The sequence below is a fragment of the Castor canadensis genome, chromosome 12 (assembly GCF_047511655.1).
Source record: "Castor canadensis chromosome 12, mCasCan1.hap1v2, whole genome shotgun sequence".
Classification (NCBI taxonomy): domain Eukaryota; kingdom Metazoa; phylum Chordata; class Mammalia; order Rodentia; family Castoridae; genus Castor; species Castor canadensis.
Genome location: NC_133397.1, coordinates 76,510,526 through 76,527,599, shown reverse-complemented (window position 1 = coordinate 76,527,599; position 17,074 = coordinate 76,510,526). Strand labels below are relative to the sequence as shown.

Genomic DNA, 17,074 nt, shown 5'->3' with positions numbered 1-17,074 from the left:
AATTACACTAGAAAACATGATAAAGTGGCAAGACATTTGCACCTCTAAGTGGAATCACTACGATAGTGTGAGCTAAAAATGCAGCTTGATTTGGGAGACACAAATACCACAAATATGAGATGGGGCATTTTCTGAAATGGTAAATGTCTCTTAGAGTTTTGAGCAAGCCATTGCATTCCACACAAGGGAATGACAAGAGAAAGTATAAATTTTCAGCTAACAAGAAGTTGCATTCCTAGAAAATCCACTATGTATTAAAATGTTACAAAACTACTCTATGATTGCATACAAAACAGAGTTTTAGACTCACGTAATTATAAACAGATTTTTCACCTACCTGAAGAGCACATATGGCTATTTGAGATGGTACAAGATGGGCAGATTCTTTGTTGATAAAATTGCCTTCCACCTTTCCAGTACATCTAGCATCTCTGATCAATATCAATGAGACAGGAGGTGTTGGTACTAATTTCCACACTGTGGTGCAGAAAGGGGCACAGGGCACTACTACATTGTATTTCAACATAAATTCATTTAAAATTTTATATGAATTTGGCCATCTGCCCTTGCTAGCACCCTCTCCCCAGGTTTTTTCTTTTACTGGGATCCAATTTTTCTTTGTGGCTCTAATCTTGACAACAGTATGCCATCAACAGCCACCATCACCACACACACACACACACACACACACTGTGACAACCAAAAGTTCTACCCACAGCTCTAAAATTCTTCCTGCATAGGGAAGTTTTCTCCATTGAGAGGTGCTTCTTTCAGGGAAAGCATGTCTAGAGTTTTGAAAGGATTTTTTTTTTTTTATCCTAGTGGAGATGTTAAGTCAGAGAAGAAAGGATTCTGTAAGGACATGAGAGCTTTCTTTGACATTATACATCTTAAAGTATGCAAGAATAAATAGATTAATTCTGTGTCTCCTAAGAGTCCAACTAGAGACCAGGGAAGATATAATTGTTCACAACCTTCATGATCATGTTGCTATAGATGAGCCCTTTATCACTGCAAGAAGTTAGAAACTTTTTTCATTGTTAATGATTTCAATAGGCATCTGGTCCCTTTCATTTTTGTGTCTGGATGAAGAAGTATGGTGAGAAAGGGAAAGAAATAAAACAGCACAAGACATAGGTGACCCAGTCCAGAAGAGGAGTCTGAGCTGGGAGACTCCAGACAAGGGAATGACAAGAATGACCACCCATGGAACAGAATGTCCATGCTGTCTATTTCAGCAGAACTCCCTCCACCATACATATACACACCCATATAAACCAGGAATAGTACCCTGACTATCCCATACTCCCATACCCTAAGCAAGTTCAAGGCAATTGGTGCAGGACATGCTAAGCACAGGTAGTGCTGGGTCCCTAATCATGCACTTCAAAGGTACAATAAGGTGATGTGAAAAGGTCAGATGTAGGGGCTATTTTAAGTTGTTTTGGAGTGAGCCATCAGTGTATTATCACAAAACTAGTGTGGGCTTCAAATATCCTCTTTTTTTGAGACAGGGTATTTCTATATGTCACAGGTTACTATCAAACTGGTGGTCTTCTTGCCTTAACCTCCTGAGTTCTGAGATTATAGGCACATGCCACCATGCCCAGATAAATATCCTCTTAGTGTAAGAAAAGACTCCAATTGTTAACCTGTACCCAGGGTAGAATATGTTTCTAGATGCCATGTTGTAACTGCAGCCATGTTTTTAACTATAGCCTTATATTTATAATATTGTCCCAAGCCTTTGAGCTGATGATCCCAGAGGCCCTGAGAGAGTGATTGCATTCCCCCAGTTGGAAATGTTACAATTTAGGCAATATGAACAAATAAGTAGAAAAGTGGAGAAGTTAAGCAAACCTATATGGCTGTGATAAGTTTTGAATCTTTGGTACAGTTCATCTGCCTATACCAGTACTGTATCCACTACTCTACCATATCCTGGAAAAACTCATCCCTTCTGCTAATGACCTATTGGCTGAGCCACACACCTACAGAGATCACCATCTAGTGGCAAATCAAGGAAGTTGCAAGACTTAACATCTTTTTCTAGGTCCTAATTTAGTAAAAAGGACAGTCTTTTACCATTGGATTCAAACTCCTTTCTATCTGGTATTAAGGTTCATTTAAGAGAGGGGTCTATGAGGATCTTTTAGGACTGTGAGCTAAGAATTTTTTGTACCTTTTTTAATTGTTATAGAAAAATCAAATAACATTTTGTGATACATGAAAATTACATAAGATTCAAATGTTTAAATTGAATCAGAAAAAAAGTCACATTTACTTGTCTACATATTTTCCAAGGCTGCATTCACACTATGATTGCAGAGCTGAATATTTGCCACAGAGCCAAAAGTATTTACATCTGACTTTTATAGAAAATGTTTGCCAAACCTTGCTGAGACTAATAACTTAATGCTTGTCAGTGTTAAATAGGCCAGGGAGCTCATTGCTCCAAAGTACACTCACTGGCTGATTCATAAATTCATTTCATAAACAATGAGAGAGAAGCAAAGAGAAAGTTCTTGTGCCCATCTAGCACTCACATTCCTGGATGAGAACAGCATATTCTCTCCTTAATAGTCCACTATGTCCTGCACAATTACATCACTGACAAAACCTCACATTCTCTCTGGTCCTTCTGTTCTTACTAAAATAGTATGGATCTGGGATCCTGACAGAGTCCTTGCCTAACAGGTGCAGGACCCTGGATTTGATCCCTAGCCCTGCAAAGTAAAATAAAGTAGCATGCTCACTTCTCTTTCTCCCTCTGGCTCTAAGAAATTCTTAGCTGCAAACTGCTTTCCTCCTGAGAATTCCTACATTCAGTTATTTCACATGCAGATATCAACACAGGTATCAAGCACTATGATCAGGGCCCAAGATAAAAAGACACATAAAATGTAGGACCTGTTTTCAAGACATTGACCATGGAAAGGGGATTTGGGGAGAGAACAGAAATATGGTTTAAGAGTGGTAGGAGCCAAAGAAACTTTATCTAGAGCAGCCTAAGATCTTGAGACAACTTTCAGAAGAAGTGCCAGATTAGATAAGTACGGAGAGGGGAAATCAAAACTGGAGGAGAGAGACCATTTCAGTCCCAAGGACACAGTAGTATGAGCAGAGATGGGGAGGGAAATGTGTACAAACAAGGTAGTGAACTTTTAGAGATCAGATGACAAAATCTATACATATACTGTATATGAATTTACGTGTTACGCACATATATACATAACCTGAAAGAGGGAGAGAAAGACCACCGACGGTGACAATGTGTCATGACCAACCAAGGATTGTGTTTAGTCTACTTTGTGTTAAAGGTCATACACGGGGCGGGGGGAGGAGAAAAACCAGGAGATAATGTATTTTTGAGATATTTGCTGATGGAATCCATACATTTCTAGACTTATTTCGGCCTCAGTTGATTTTACGTTCGCGCTCCTCAGCCAGCAGTCCCAAACGCGGTTTCTTTCCTCCAAGAGCAAGACCGAAGCTCAGAGCCGGAACCACCAGGGCGGAAGCCGCTCTAGAGCGGAGCCCGGAAATAGAAAATGGAGAGGGCGGAGCAAACAGGAAGGCGGGGCTAAGGGGCTCCGTGAGCGCGAAGCTCCCTACTACGCAAGCGCAGTAGCGCGCCTCGCCGCTATGGCGCCGGCGCAGTTCTGTCAGCCGCCGATGGTGGCGGCGACTTCCCTTCAGGAAGCCGGGTGTCCGCCCCTCCTCCCACCCGCCTGCTCGGCGGCGGAGGCGGCGGCGGTGGCAGCGGTGTTCCTGCCTCTCCGCCACCTCCACCGCAGCCTATCCCCCGGCCGGCGGCGTTGGCGGGGAGGGGGACAGTAGTTGTAGACGCCCGCCCCTGCCTCAGAGAAGGTGAGTTCCCGCCCCGGCGGCGGGGGCGGCCCGGCCTTCAGCCCTTCATCTCCCGCGGCCCAGTAGAGGCCCTGCGCGCCCCGCCCCGAGTACGCGAAATGGCCGACCGGGGCGCGGTCGGGCTCTCCGCGCCCCCCAGCACCCGTCGCCCTGGAGTGGGGCGCCAGGGCTCCCAAGTGGAGCGTGGAGGGCAAAGGGGCGCCTCACCTGCCGAGGGAGCTGAGGTCTGAGTGGGAAAAGAGGTCAGGGAGAGGAACGGGGTTGGAGGGAACATGCCCTGGACGGACGGACAGACAGACGAGATGAGACGAACGCCCGAGACGTGGAAGGGAGGGAACCTCCGTTTGGTGAAGTTCAGTATAGGGAGTTGAGACATCACAGCAGGGTACTTAGGGAGAGGTGGGCTGAGGAATTGGGGACTTCTAGGAAGTTACATGGGAGCCCAAAAGTGGCAGAGGTCTCCAGGGAAGAGAAGAGTAGGTGAGGGTTTTTTTGGGGGGGTGGGGGGGTCACCTTTTAGCATTTCTAGGCTTTTCGAGGCTAGACAGGTTACTAAGACTTCCAGACCCGTCTTGATAGTGATAGGAGTTTTGGTATGTATCGAATCAGTGCCAGAGATGAAGCTGGACATTAGCTAGAGCGATGGAAACAGGTTTTATCCCATTAGTACTGACAGTACGGGGAAAGCTGAGCTACATTCTCATTTGCTCAGAAGTGACCAGGCGTTTTAAAGGGAAAAAGTGGGTAAGGAGAGGGAAGGGAGCGCTCAAGTAGCATCAGGAAGGTGAAAAAACTACAAAGGGTTAGCTGCAAGTAAGCCAGCTGTGTCTGCTAGCTGGGCATTATCAGTTAGGCTTCTGTCCTCCCACAGAGACAGGAAGACTGGCTCTGTCCTTCCTGATTATATTTCAAAGGAATGGCTTTCTGTTCCTTGAAAGACACTCCTGAGTTGTAGGAAATACCTGTCTCAAAAGGATATAGGAAGGATTCACAATTTTAAGCCTTTTTTAATAAACGTTTTGTTGTTTTTTTTTTTTTTTTTAAAGAAGCCAATACAGGGGTGTAGCTCAGTGGTAGATATTCTGCCTAGCATACATTAGGCTCTGTATTCCATCTCCACCACCACAAAAAAACAGGAGGGTAGGGGCCTGATCATCAAGTGTTGGCTACAACAAACAGTAAACTCTTGACAGCTCAGAGCTTTTCTTCAAGGGGCGGTGAAGGTGGTCCCTGCCTTAGGCTGCTAGAGGACATGTTCAATTTTGGCTCAGACTCTTTGCACAAGGATTTGGGGAGTTTTTACAGTTCTCACCAGCACATTTCCTGTAACAGAAAAGGCTATGCCAATCTAAGAGACTTACGGGTTTTCAAAGTGCTGCACTCCTGCAAACAGCCTGCTTATTGGCAACTGTGAAATAAGGCTTTAAAGCAGTTTTGTAAATGATTTTAGAATGTGGTGCTTTATTCCACTGCAGAACATCTCAGTAAAACATTGAGAGTATTCAGTTTCATAATTTTTAGTATGTGCTATGTTGCCTTATGTTACTATTTATCCCCAGAGGAAGATAATAGAAACCAGAGTATTACAGAATAATTAATTAATATTTCTTTTTCGAGGAGGGACATCATAAATATGTGGATGTCCATAAATAACTATAAAAATAATTTCTTTCTCTTGACATGTATTTTGTGTGCTGATCTGTATCTTAACACATTTCACTTTGGAGAAATGGAAAAATAGTAAAATTCCTTACAACATTTTTGTAGACACTTTATACCATTTCCATTCACTAAAAATATTTAATTAGAAATTTACTGCACCCAAGTGAGTGTCTTTAGTCAGCCCTATTTGAGACTTAAAAAACAAACAAATGAACTGGATGTTTTCCTTTTGTGCCAAACTTCCTGCCTGCCACCAAGTATGCCTGAGCAGCTTATTAGTGTCACGACTACAATTCTCTTTGGCCCCCATGGTCAGATCACAGGAAGATTTGGAAACAGCTCTTCATTTAAAAACAGCTTTCTGCCAGACTCAACATTTGAGGGGGTTTTTTGCAGTGACATTGAATATGAGCAAAAGACTAAAAGATGTCCGTTCACATTTGATGCCAGTTCAAATAACCTTTCTAAACTACTTTAAGATTGTAAAATGAAAATACCGGAATAGGAATCTTGACTAGTAATAGGTCTAGTGCTAGTTTCTCCACTAGCTGTATGATACTGAGTAAATCTGTAAATCCCAAACTTTCTGGATTTAGTTTTATCATATAAGGGTGGGATAATTGTACTAGCCCAGTTGTTCTCAAACAAAGGTGATCCCCCACCTCCAGGATATTTGCTTATCACCAGGCAGGGAGGGACATGGTAAGTGAGCATGTGCTGTAGGCATCTATTTGGTATAGGCCATAGATGCCACAAAAATGCCTAAAATGATTTTAATAACCCCACATACACAATACAGGATTGTCCTACCCAAAATGTTAGCAGGGTCAAGGTCGAAGAACCATGTACTAACCAAACTAACAGTCCAATATGTAAACTAACATCACAACTGAAAGTGATGAACTGATTTAGCAGTTCTCTGTTGATGTTCTTTCATGGTGTAGCTATGTACTGTAATAGTAATTCATAAAATATTAAACTTTGGTCTACAATGTCCATCAGATGACAGTCAAAGATTAATGAAATCTATAGAGTTGAGGTTGAGATTATTCACTAAGATTAGAAAGACAAAATACAAGGTAATTTTTTTTAAAAAATCACTTTTTGTCATTTTATTTCAGGTTAATACCCTTCATTAACAGTTCAGGTAACTGCCATTTGACAAATGATCAATATTTGATATGCTATTTAAAATCTTATTTAAGAGGTTAGGGGTGTGACTCAAATGGTAGAGAATTTGACTAGCAAATATAAGGCCCTGAGTTCAAACCCCAGGACCTTAAAAAAAAAAAAAAAAAAGGACTCAGTATATTTGTATTTTAGATAATTATAAAAGGCTATAATTGCCAATTGTGATAAACAAGAAGAGGAAAAAATGTTGCTTGGTATTAAATTAGATGACAGATAGATAGATAGATAGGCAGGCAGACAGACTATGTTAGAAGATTCCTGCAAAAGTTACCAAAGAGCTGTCATGCTCCCAGTTACTACAGTTTCATTTTCGCTTTCAAAATCCTGATAGGACCACTGAAACTGATTTGAGGCAGAAGACTGAGGCAGTAGGATCACTTGAGCCCAGGAGTTAGAGCCAGCCTGAACAACATAAGACCCTTTCTCAAAAAAAAAGAAGTGTCACATCCCTTTGGTCAATTTGTGTATGTTCTGAAAACTTCTGTAATTAACTTTTTTACCTTGCTGACTTTAACTCAAATACAATTGAGTGTTTTAAAACAAATCAAAAGTAATTGAGAGCTGGGTGCTGGTGGCTCACCCTTGTTATCCCAGCTACTTTGGGAGGCTGAAATTTGGAGGATCACAGTTCAGGGCCAGCCCAGGCAAATAGTTCTTAAGACCCCCATCTCCACAATAACCAGAGCAAAATCAATTAGAGGTGTGACTCAAGTGATAGAGCACCTGCTTTGCAGTCATGAGGCCTTGAGTTCAAACCCCAGTTCCACCAAAAAATAAAAATAGTTGAGATACTATATAATATGTTCACATTCTTTCTAAAATGTTTCTTGGTTGGTTGAGAGGCTCAAGTGGTAGAGCTCCTGCCTAGCAAGCATGAAACCCTGAGTTCAAACCCCAGTACTGCCACAAAAGAAAAGTCTGAGGCTACATAAAGAAAGTAAAATGTTTCTAATTCACAGTTACCTTGAGCACATATATACCCTGGCACTGAAATTAAGCTTAGTTTGAAGATACCCAGTATAATTAAATGTTTATGGGAGTTTCAAAGTCATGCTTTTTGCAAAAGTTAAAACAATATAGACATGTACACAGAGCAAAATAAATGTTAAATGTTCTCCCCTACTTTCCTAACCCCGTTTCCAAAATTCCATTAGACTTAGTCTGTATCTTTCCAACTTTATAAAAATTCAACACACAATATTAAACTATCCAGTTGGACTTACACGAATCTGTAATATAACCCAATATCAAAGTTTAGTAATTATTTCAGGGATTCAGGCCATTGAGAGACTGAGATAAAGCAGAGAGGTATCTGATAAGTGAAAGATGTCTCCCTAGACCATGTTTTCTCACATTAACATGTAAATCTGCCCCAGAATTATATATGTTTCTAAGTGAGGTTCATCAGTAAATTATTAACCATTTCTATTACACCCCAGGGAGTTTTATGGCTTATTCCTGGGGAGCTGTGCCTCATAGATTTTGGGCTTATTTACTATCAATAATCATTAACCAGGGACATCTTACTGAGAAAATTTTAGAGAAGAGGTCTCTCTCCTAGCAAATATCATTAGATATATATGGTTCAAACTCATTCATTTAAATTGCTACATAAAAGTACACTCTTTTTGTTTGGAGTTTTTTATTTTCTTTTTTTTGTATTAGGATTTGAATTCAGTGCTTTACATTTGCTAGGCAAGTGCTCTACCACTTGAGCCATGCTTCCAGCCCAGATGTATAGTTGTGATGTTACATGATTAGCATCTGTATTACACATTTTATGTTGCTGTAACAGAATACCACATTGGATAATTTATAAAGAGATTTATATCTCAAAGTTCTAGAGGCTGGGGATTTCTATACTAAGGTGCCTGGTGCATCTGGTTGGCCTTCTTGTTGTATCACCCCATGGCAGAAGGTGAAAGAGATCAAGCTTGCTGCCTCAGGCCTTCTTAAAATTGACATTAATCCTCTCAAAGTGGTGCCTTCATGACCTAAATACCTTTCATTAGGATCCACCCTCTCAGCACTATTGGACTGGGGGTAAAGTTTCCAACACATGCTTTTTGGGGGTCATATTCAAACCATAGCATTATCCTGTATATAAACTGGTAAACTTCTGTAAAATAAATTTCAGCTGTTAGGAACTTAGATTGAAGTGTAGACTCAAGTGTAAATACAGTAGTTTTGGAGTAGATTATGAGGGAAAAAACTTACGGCAAACATTCTAGATGTTAACGTAAACATTGACTATAGCCTTCAGGAGCTTATACAACCTTGTTGAGTGAAATTCGTGTGGTCATGTTTGTGCAAACTATGGGGGAGGGTTGCCTGCCACAGGTAAAGATGGTTGGTAGTTCCTGTGATTCTCCGATGACTTTAGTTATACACCTGCTGGGGTTGATTCCAGGTACTCCCACCACTACCCCCAATAAGTACCAGCCCACAGATGTTCAAGTCCCTTCTGTAAAATGGGGTAGTAGTTACATAAAATGTAAGCACATTCTCCCATATATTATAGATTACCTGTAATACCTAATTTAATGTAAGTAGTTACTATACTGTATTTCTTAAGGAATAATGACTAGGAAAAAAGTATGTGTTCAGTACAGGCGTGATTTTTAAAGATATTTTCAGTCTGCATTTGGTTGAATCCTAAGATGTGGAAGCCCTAGATGTGGAGGATTTACTGAAGTTAGAATTAGTGATTCTCATATGGATTGCATTTCTTGAGATTGTTTACTATAAAACAAAATGGTATGGCTGGATTTCTTATCTTTCAACATTGGTGCCCCAGACCATTTCCATAAGAGTCCAGTCTTCTAGTGATACCCCAGTAAGTTTTCCTTTAGAGTGGACCAAATAAAAATGTTACACCCAAGCATGGTGGCACACAGCTATAATCTCACCTACTCGGAAGGCTGAAGCTGGAGGATCACAAGTTTGAAGCCAGCTGGGCAACTTAGTGAGACCTTGTCTCAAAATTTTAGAAAGGGCTGAGGAAGTAGTTCAGTAATAGAGCAATTAACTAGCATGCACAAGGCTCTGGATTCCTTCTCCAGCACTGCAAAAGAAAACAAGTTAACCATATGAAATATTAGAAGCATGTATCTTTTTTTATTAAGCAGTACTAAGGGTTGAACTCAGGGTCTCACACTTGATAGGCAGGCACTCTACTATTTGAGCTACTCCTCCAGTCCTACTTACTAAATATCTTCATATTGCCATTCTGAGCAGAAAGCAATAAACACTTGGGAAATTAAAGTTTAAGATTATCTATGAAATGATACTACTAGTTGAGAATTGAAAATATTACTTAATGTTTAATATGATTTTCTGTCTTATTTTCTCCAGAGATAACCACATTCAATGAATAAATACAGCTTTTTATACAAGGCATCTGTGGAGTAATGCTACAGTTTGAGTAGTGAAAGACTTCACATTATGAGGTAAGTTAAAAATAAAAAGAATATATCCTACAAATGCTTTTCAATGTAGCAGGAAACTTCATACATGTCATGTTATTTAGTCCTTCTAAGAGCCCTGTAAAGGGAGTGGTATTGTCCTTTTGATGGATGAGACAAGCTCAGAAAAGAGAAATAACTAACTCTTAAGCTCATTTTCTTTTCCCTGCATCTTCCATTGTCTCCAGAAAGCCACCATATCCTTAATTATAGAAATATGAGAGAAGTTATAAAGCTTGAGCAGGAAACTATTAGTAAGAATCAAGAGATATACCCTCAGAGGCTTCCCTTGTAATAGTTGAAGGTTATAAACACAATATGAGCAACCTTACCCTGAACTTAGCCTTAGAAATTATAGAGCTAGAATGCAAAATGTCTAATAGGTTATAGCTGAAGAAAATGATGGAGAAGGTTAGTGATTCTCCTTAGCTAGTCACAGGCATGACTAAGCATGAAAATTTGATCTGATCTGATTCCTTATCCAGTGTTCTTTCCCTCTATATGATATAGCTTCTTATTCCTTATCTTTCCCATATAAGGGTATTCTAGAGAAAAAAAAATAGTGTTTTGAACACTACTACTTATGTGTACTACATTACAGTAGTCTTTTTCCTTCTCTGTTCTCTTTGTACTCTGAGACCTGAAAAAAGCTATTGGATCTCTTTAGAAATCTGGTACTGGGATACCAAAAGTACTCGATTAATTTACTTACATGAAATGTAAAGCCAGTTACGCTGTTTTAAAGAATTCATCTAATTCTGCTCATTAGTAATGTTGTCAGAAACTGAATTTTAGTTCATGCGTGGATGATATTAAAGTAATAATTACAGTCATGTCTTAACCTTGGATTGAATGGATTTGGATTCATGTCTCAACTCCACCATTAATTGCTGGGCAGGTCATTTGTACCTCTTTATGTTTCTTCAGACAGATTAGTGAAAAGCGATAGTCAAAGGCAACTCTCTGAACTTGAGTTGCTTTGAAAATTTTGAAATAACTTTATAAGATTATAAAGTTAATATCAATATAGAAAAAGACATACAAATACAAGAAAATAAAGAACATTCTTAATTGTGCTTGGAAAATGTTAGTTTCTCCCTTTTCCTTATATCAACATTTTAGTAATGTGGTCAGTTTTAAACTCATTCCAAGATGATTCTCTATTAGGTCTTGAACCCACTGAGTTTATTCATTCTCTTACTTAAGTTTGTAAGTGAGCAGTACAGACTTGTGACAGTTTCGGGATGTCATAGAGGGCCCAGGCATCTTCTGTCTTTGGTCTAAGGCAATAACTTCCTTACTCATATGATGACTGAACAGCAACCATGGTCTCTTCATTCCAGAAGCAGGAGGGCCAAACCCTCCTGATGTCCTGTACAGCACTTAAACGTTCTTTTTATTTGACCAGAAGTTATTCAGATAGCCACATACTGCTTTAAGAATGACCAGAGGACTGGTGGAGTGGCTCAAGATATAGAGTGCCTGTTCAGCAAGTATAAGGTCCTGAGTTCAAACCCCATACCACCAAAAAAAAAAAAAAAAAAGAATGGCCAGAAAATAGTCTTTTAATTAACTAGTTATGTTGCCTAGAGTTTGTTACCAAAGGGGAAAAAAAGTATGTTGGAAGACAATTGGTAGTTTCTGTCACCAATAGGATTATAAAAATTGTTGGCTTCTAAAGCTAGACACAGCATACACCTATAGTCCCAGCTACTCTGGAAGCTGAGGCAGAAAGATCATTTGAGTCCAGGAGTTCAGGGTTAGCCTGGACAATTTAGTAAGATCCCATCTCTCAAGAAATGAAGAAAAAAACTGGCTTCTATACTGTAGGATTATTTCTACTGAAGCCGTTACTTGATTTGAAAGGAAACAAAACTCTATTCTTAAAACTCTTAGTTCAGACCAAACACATTAAAACTCATGAATAAGTACTATTTTCAGACTGAGAGGTATGAGTTTGGAATCATTTATTCTTCTTTTGGAATCACTTATTCTTAAAATAATTACTAGTTTTTCCAGGGATAAAAAAAAACAAAACTCAAAAAGTTAGGATTGATTTCAAATTTACAGGATGCAAATAGTAAGATAGATTTTATGAATTTTAAGATGCTTAGTCTGTGTTGATTGTGTAGTTATAAACTTTGAATTATTTAATCTTTATAACAAGATTGTGCTTGGTTTCAGGTGAATGGGAGTAGAGTATTGGACAAAAAAAATAAATGTTGTAATCTCTGCATCATGGTGTCTTAGCTTCCTGGTTGTTGCACAAGCTCACTATTTGCAGATGGTTCATATAGAGAAACTAAAGCAATTAATGGGTGAATATGATCAGATTTCTCCACCAAGTCCTTGGCCTGATAAGGGTAAGGTTTCATTCACCTATTCATATCTGTGCCATTTGTGGTCTTTTGAAGCATAATGTCTTCAAGGACCATGTGCTTTTACTATGTACTTTATTTCTTTTTATCATTGTATTAGTATGCCACTTTTTATTTGCCTACTTGTCAGTGGATGGACATTGGGATTCTTTCCACTTTTTATCACTGATAATATTTATTCCATTATGATTATTCTACCATTTGGCTTATCAATTCACCTATTGATTGACATTTCAGTTTTGGTTTCTTTTTCCCTTTCTGGGGCTATTACAAATAAAAATGCTGTGGACACTCATGTATAAGTCTATGTATAAACAAGTATTTCCTTTTCTTTGGGGTAAGTGGTATAACTGGATCATTTGGTAATGGTCATTTGATATGTGTAACTTCTTAAGAAACTGCCAAAATGTTGTCTAAGTGGTTGTACCCTTTCACATTCCTGCCAGCAATATGTGAGAGTTCCAGTTGCTCCACATCCTCACCAAGTATTGTCAGTCTTTTTAATTTCAGTCATTCCACTGAATGTGCCATGGTACCCATTTTGACATTAATTCACATTTACTTGATGATTAATGGTTTTCAACATCATTTCATGTGCTTATTGGCTATTTAGATATATATTTTTTTCTGAATTATCTGTTAAAATATTTTGCCCATATTTAATCAAGTGTTTAATTACTGTCCTAGTCAGAATTGTTATACTATTTAAGTTGAATAGGCACTAATCTTTCTAACTCACCACATTAGGCTTCATTTAGACTTTTCTTTTTCATATCAAGTTCTGGAAAAATAATTGATCATTAGGGACTCTGAAGTGCTTTGTCAGGCTTGTTTCTGTTAAAGGGACTCAATATTCATTTCTACATGGGTTTTACTGCTGCCTCCTAAGTTTTGGAGATAAAAATATATCACCAGAAATGCTTAGGGCATTATCATCTCATAGTGAGTATACTTTTTGCTATTTTTTTTTTACTTATTCGGGATTTGATGTAGGGGAAAGACAATCAGGAATAGTACTGCCCACCATACTCCAACCCTCCTCCCCCCAAATCAAACAGCCAAACAAAATCTCTTATATCTTCTGTAAATTACTTATGAAACTTTTTCTATATCAGTTCTGTCCCCACCATGTTCATCTCCATTTTCTCCTGTTTCCTCCCATAATCCTCCCACCAGTACTTTGAGAGAACAAACCAGAAGGCATTCTAGAATGCTTTTTTCACCAATCAGAAGTAATGGAATGAAATCTTAAGTGCTGTGCAGAGATACAGAACTCTGTTCCCTCATCTTCTCTTATGCCCTATCCCCAAGAGGAGTTTTCATTTCGTAGCTGAATTTCTTAATTTCTAGCATTCCCAAACCATTTTACAAACATCCTTTTATTATTAAGCCATACAGTACTGTAGTCAGGTGAGTATGTATGTTTATTTTGTTTCAGTAAACTGAAGATTTTGACTATCAAATTAATTCTCCATTGTTCTGCTACTCTCAGAAAATAGTACACAGGAAACTGATTCATCAGAACTTAAGAAATTATCTAAACATTCAGATCAGGCCATCTACCACAGATGTGTGGTTTTTATTCACACATCCCTACATGTCTTACATTTTTAGCCCTATGACATTAACCCTATATGTCATCTTTGTACACATATTCTCCCACTTTAGAAGGGTAAAGTTACTTGTGAGTGGCCTGGGAGATGTTTAACCATTCCTGTGCTACTTTTGACATACATTAGCATAATACTTAACTTTTATGCTAAAGTAGGTTTTAATTTGTTCAGATTTTGGTTTTGTTTTGTTTTGTTTTTTAAGCTCTTTTCAAGAGCAAAGGAATTATTCAGAACAAAATAATCTAGCAAGGATTTTTTTCCTGTCTTCTCTACAGAGAATCCCTTTTTGTCAACCTAATGAAGCATTCAAAGAAGTCATCTGACTCTTTTCAAGATGAACTCGAAGATTATATTAAAGTACAGAAATCCAGAGGCTTAGAGCCAAAGACTTGTTTCAGAAAAATGAGAGAGGACTATTTGGAAACCTGTGAGTACAGAGAAGAGGTTGATTCCAGACACAGGTATAGAATGTTTGATCAAAGACTCCCATCTGGAACTATGCAGACCTACCCAAGATCATGCAATATTTCACAAAAAGTAGAAAACCGGTTGCCTCAGTGGTTACCAACTCATGACAGCAAGCTGAGACTAGACTCTCTGGGCTACTGTCAATTCACCAGGGACTGTTTCTCAGAAAAACCAGTGCCCCTGAACCTTAGTCAACAAGAATATAATTGTGGTTCATACAATGTAGAATCCGGAGTTCACAAGCACCTCTCCTTAGAACACAGTACCAGTGCCCCTCAAACCAGTCGTAAACAGATACATCAGAAGAGGAAAAGGCACCCAGAGGAAGGCAGAGAAAAAACAGAGGACGAACGGCCCAAGCATAAGAATAAAAGAAGTTCTGAGGAAATGGATTCAGACAAACATAAGAGCATCCAAAGTAAAAAAACAAAGGTGGAAACAGAAACTGTACAGGTCAGTACAGAAAAGCTTAAGGATCGAAAGCAGAAAAAAAACCGAGGTGCATCCTCTAAGAAAGAGGACCGTAAGCATAGAAAAGAGAAAAAGGAACATGGCAAAGAAAGGACAGAGGAGGAAATGCTTTGGGACCAGTCTATCCTTGGATTTTGAAGTTAAATTGAAAAAAATAGTTGGAACCTGGTTATATGATGTTCATGTTCTTACCACTTTTCTTATGTGAGCAGATACTTTTAATTTCTAACAAAGGCCAAGTGAACATGAAGTATTTAGTATACTTGCTCTTCACCATGGAAATTACTTTTCCTCATTTTCCAAAAGAATTACTACGTTTTTCTTATATATAATCTAACTTCCCTTTATGAGAGTGGCTCTTACTTATCAAATTGCTGTGATGGTGAAATTATTTTCCCCTAGTAGATGATTTATTTTAAATTGGAGGATTTGTAGACTGCAGAATCTGTTTCTTTTTTGGGTTTGTTTTAATTTTGAGTCAAGATTTTTTTAGTTCATTAGGTTTCTCTATGATGCAATTTAGGTTTTTTTTTTCCTTTGTTCTAACTTGCAATGTGTTTTCTAGGTTGAAAAGTGAAATACATTATAATAATAATAAGCTTATATTACATATAGTTTTAAAATTTTCAAAGAGTCTTCATACAAAATCAGTTTATATTCTGAAAATGTTTATAATAAAGTGTTCTAATTTCTGCATGTTTTCTGTCAAATCTGTTCCTACTTACCTGTGATGTTCTTTTGGAAGAAAAGCAGTAACTGGGTAGTTTGTACTTAAGTGTTAAGATCTTTTTAGTAAATCACACTATGAACTTGTGAAAATTTCTTACCTACTACACCAGGCTTATTCATATTTGAATGCAGTTTTTAGCACAGAAATCTATGGCTGGCCACAATTTTTCCAAATAGTTAAAGAGATGAATTTATAAGAAATAAAATTCCAAAGCCAGGCACTGGTGACCCATGCCTATAATCCTAGCTACTCAGGAGGCAGAAGGATCAGAAGGATCTCAGTTCAAAGCCAGCCCCAGGCAAATAATTCAAAAGATTCTTACCTTGAAAAAACCCTTCACATAAAAGGGCTGGTGGAGTGGCTCAGGGTGCAGGCCCTGAGTTCAAACCTCAGTACCACAAAAAAAAGAAAATTAAAATTCCATTAGATTATTCTATCCTGGCAACACTATAAGAATTTTCAGAAAGATGCCAAGGTATGATTCAAATGCAGCAGTTAGCACACATCTGAACATTAGTCTCTACTAAATATATCATGTATATAATTTTTTAAATATTTTATTAAAACTATAGAAATTGGTCAGGAGAAGACTATAAATATGTGATACGATAATCTTGAGGAAGCCATTACAGCTTGCACAGTAATTTTCAAAACTTTTAGAACTTTTTTCCATAAAATGTCATGGGGGGATCCTGTTCCCCACCTCAACCCAATATTCAAATAGATTATATAAAGCTGGTTAAAGCTGAGCCTTTTTTGGCACTTGTTTCCTCTTTACTTTTTGTTTCTAAGGCTTCTTCAAAGATAGCATTTCCCAAAAAACAGAACCTAAACAATTGAAGGTTTAGGGAGGCAAATTCTGGCTAAATTTGAAAAATAATTGTCAAAAACAAGTTTAAAGAATGGAATTGACCAGTGTAACATGAACACATATTGAGAGCACTGTGCCTACACTATGCCATGAAGGAACCTGAGAAAGAAAATGGGAATTTGGGCTGTTTCTCATAGACATCTTGCAACCCAACAGAAAAAGCCAGCTAGTCAGAGGGCAGTCTCAGTCCAGGGTGGAAAGGCTACAATAGCAGTGGCAAGGGATGTTGAGGCGATCCAGTGTAACTGACTAATTGGAATGGGAGAAGACTTTGGGGAAAGGTTTCACCAAACAAGACATTGAAGCAGACATCTACAAGGACCAGTTCCTTAGAAGAAGAAATGGGAAGTGTATTC

The 17,074-nt window shown here is 38.4% G+C and overlaps 1 protein-coding gene across 2 annotated transcripts; it reads left to right on the top strand.

The window, feature by feature from the left end:
- The first annotated feature begins 3,645 nt into the window (after nucleotides 1–3,645).
- Krcc1 (lysine rich coiled-coil 1) lies at nucleotides 3,646–15,787 on the top strand. Of its 2 annotated transcripts, XM_020185842.2 has the most exons (4): nucleotides 3,648–3,870; nucleotides 10,078–10,172; nucleotides 12,372–12,550; nucleotides 14,454–15,785. In XM_020185842.2, exon 4 carries the CDS (start codon nucleotides 14,476–14,478, stop codon nucleotides 15,253–15,255), a length of 780 nt encoding a protein of 259 aa, XP_020041431.2. In that variant the 5' UTR covers nucleotides 3,648–3,870; nucleotides 10,078–10,172; nucleotides 12,372–12,550; nucleotides 14,454–14,475; the 3' UTR covers nucleotides 15,256–15,785. The 2 variants fall into 2 exon arrangements, with proteins under 2 accessions (XP_020041420.2, XP_020041431.2); XM_020185831.2 differs by lacking the exon at nucleotides 12,372–12,550 and having other exon boundaries at nucleotides 3,646–3,870; nucleotides 14,454–15,787.
- Nucleotides 15,788–17,074: the final 1,287 nt, after the last annotated feature.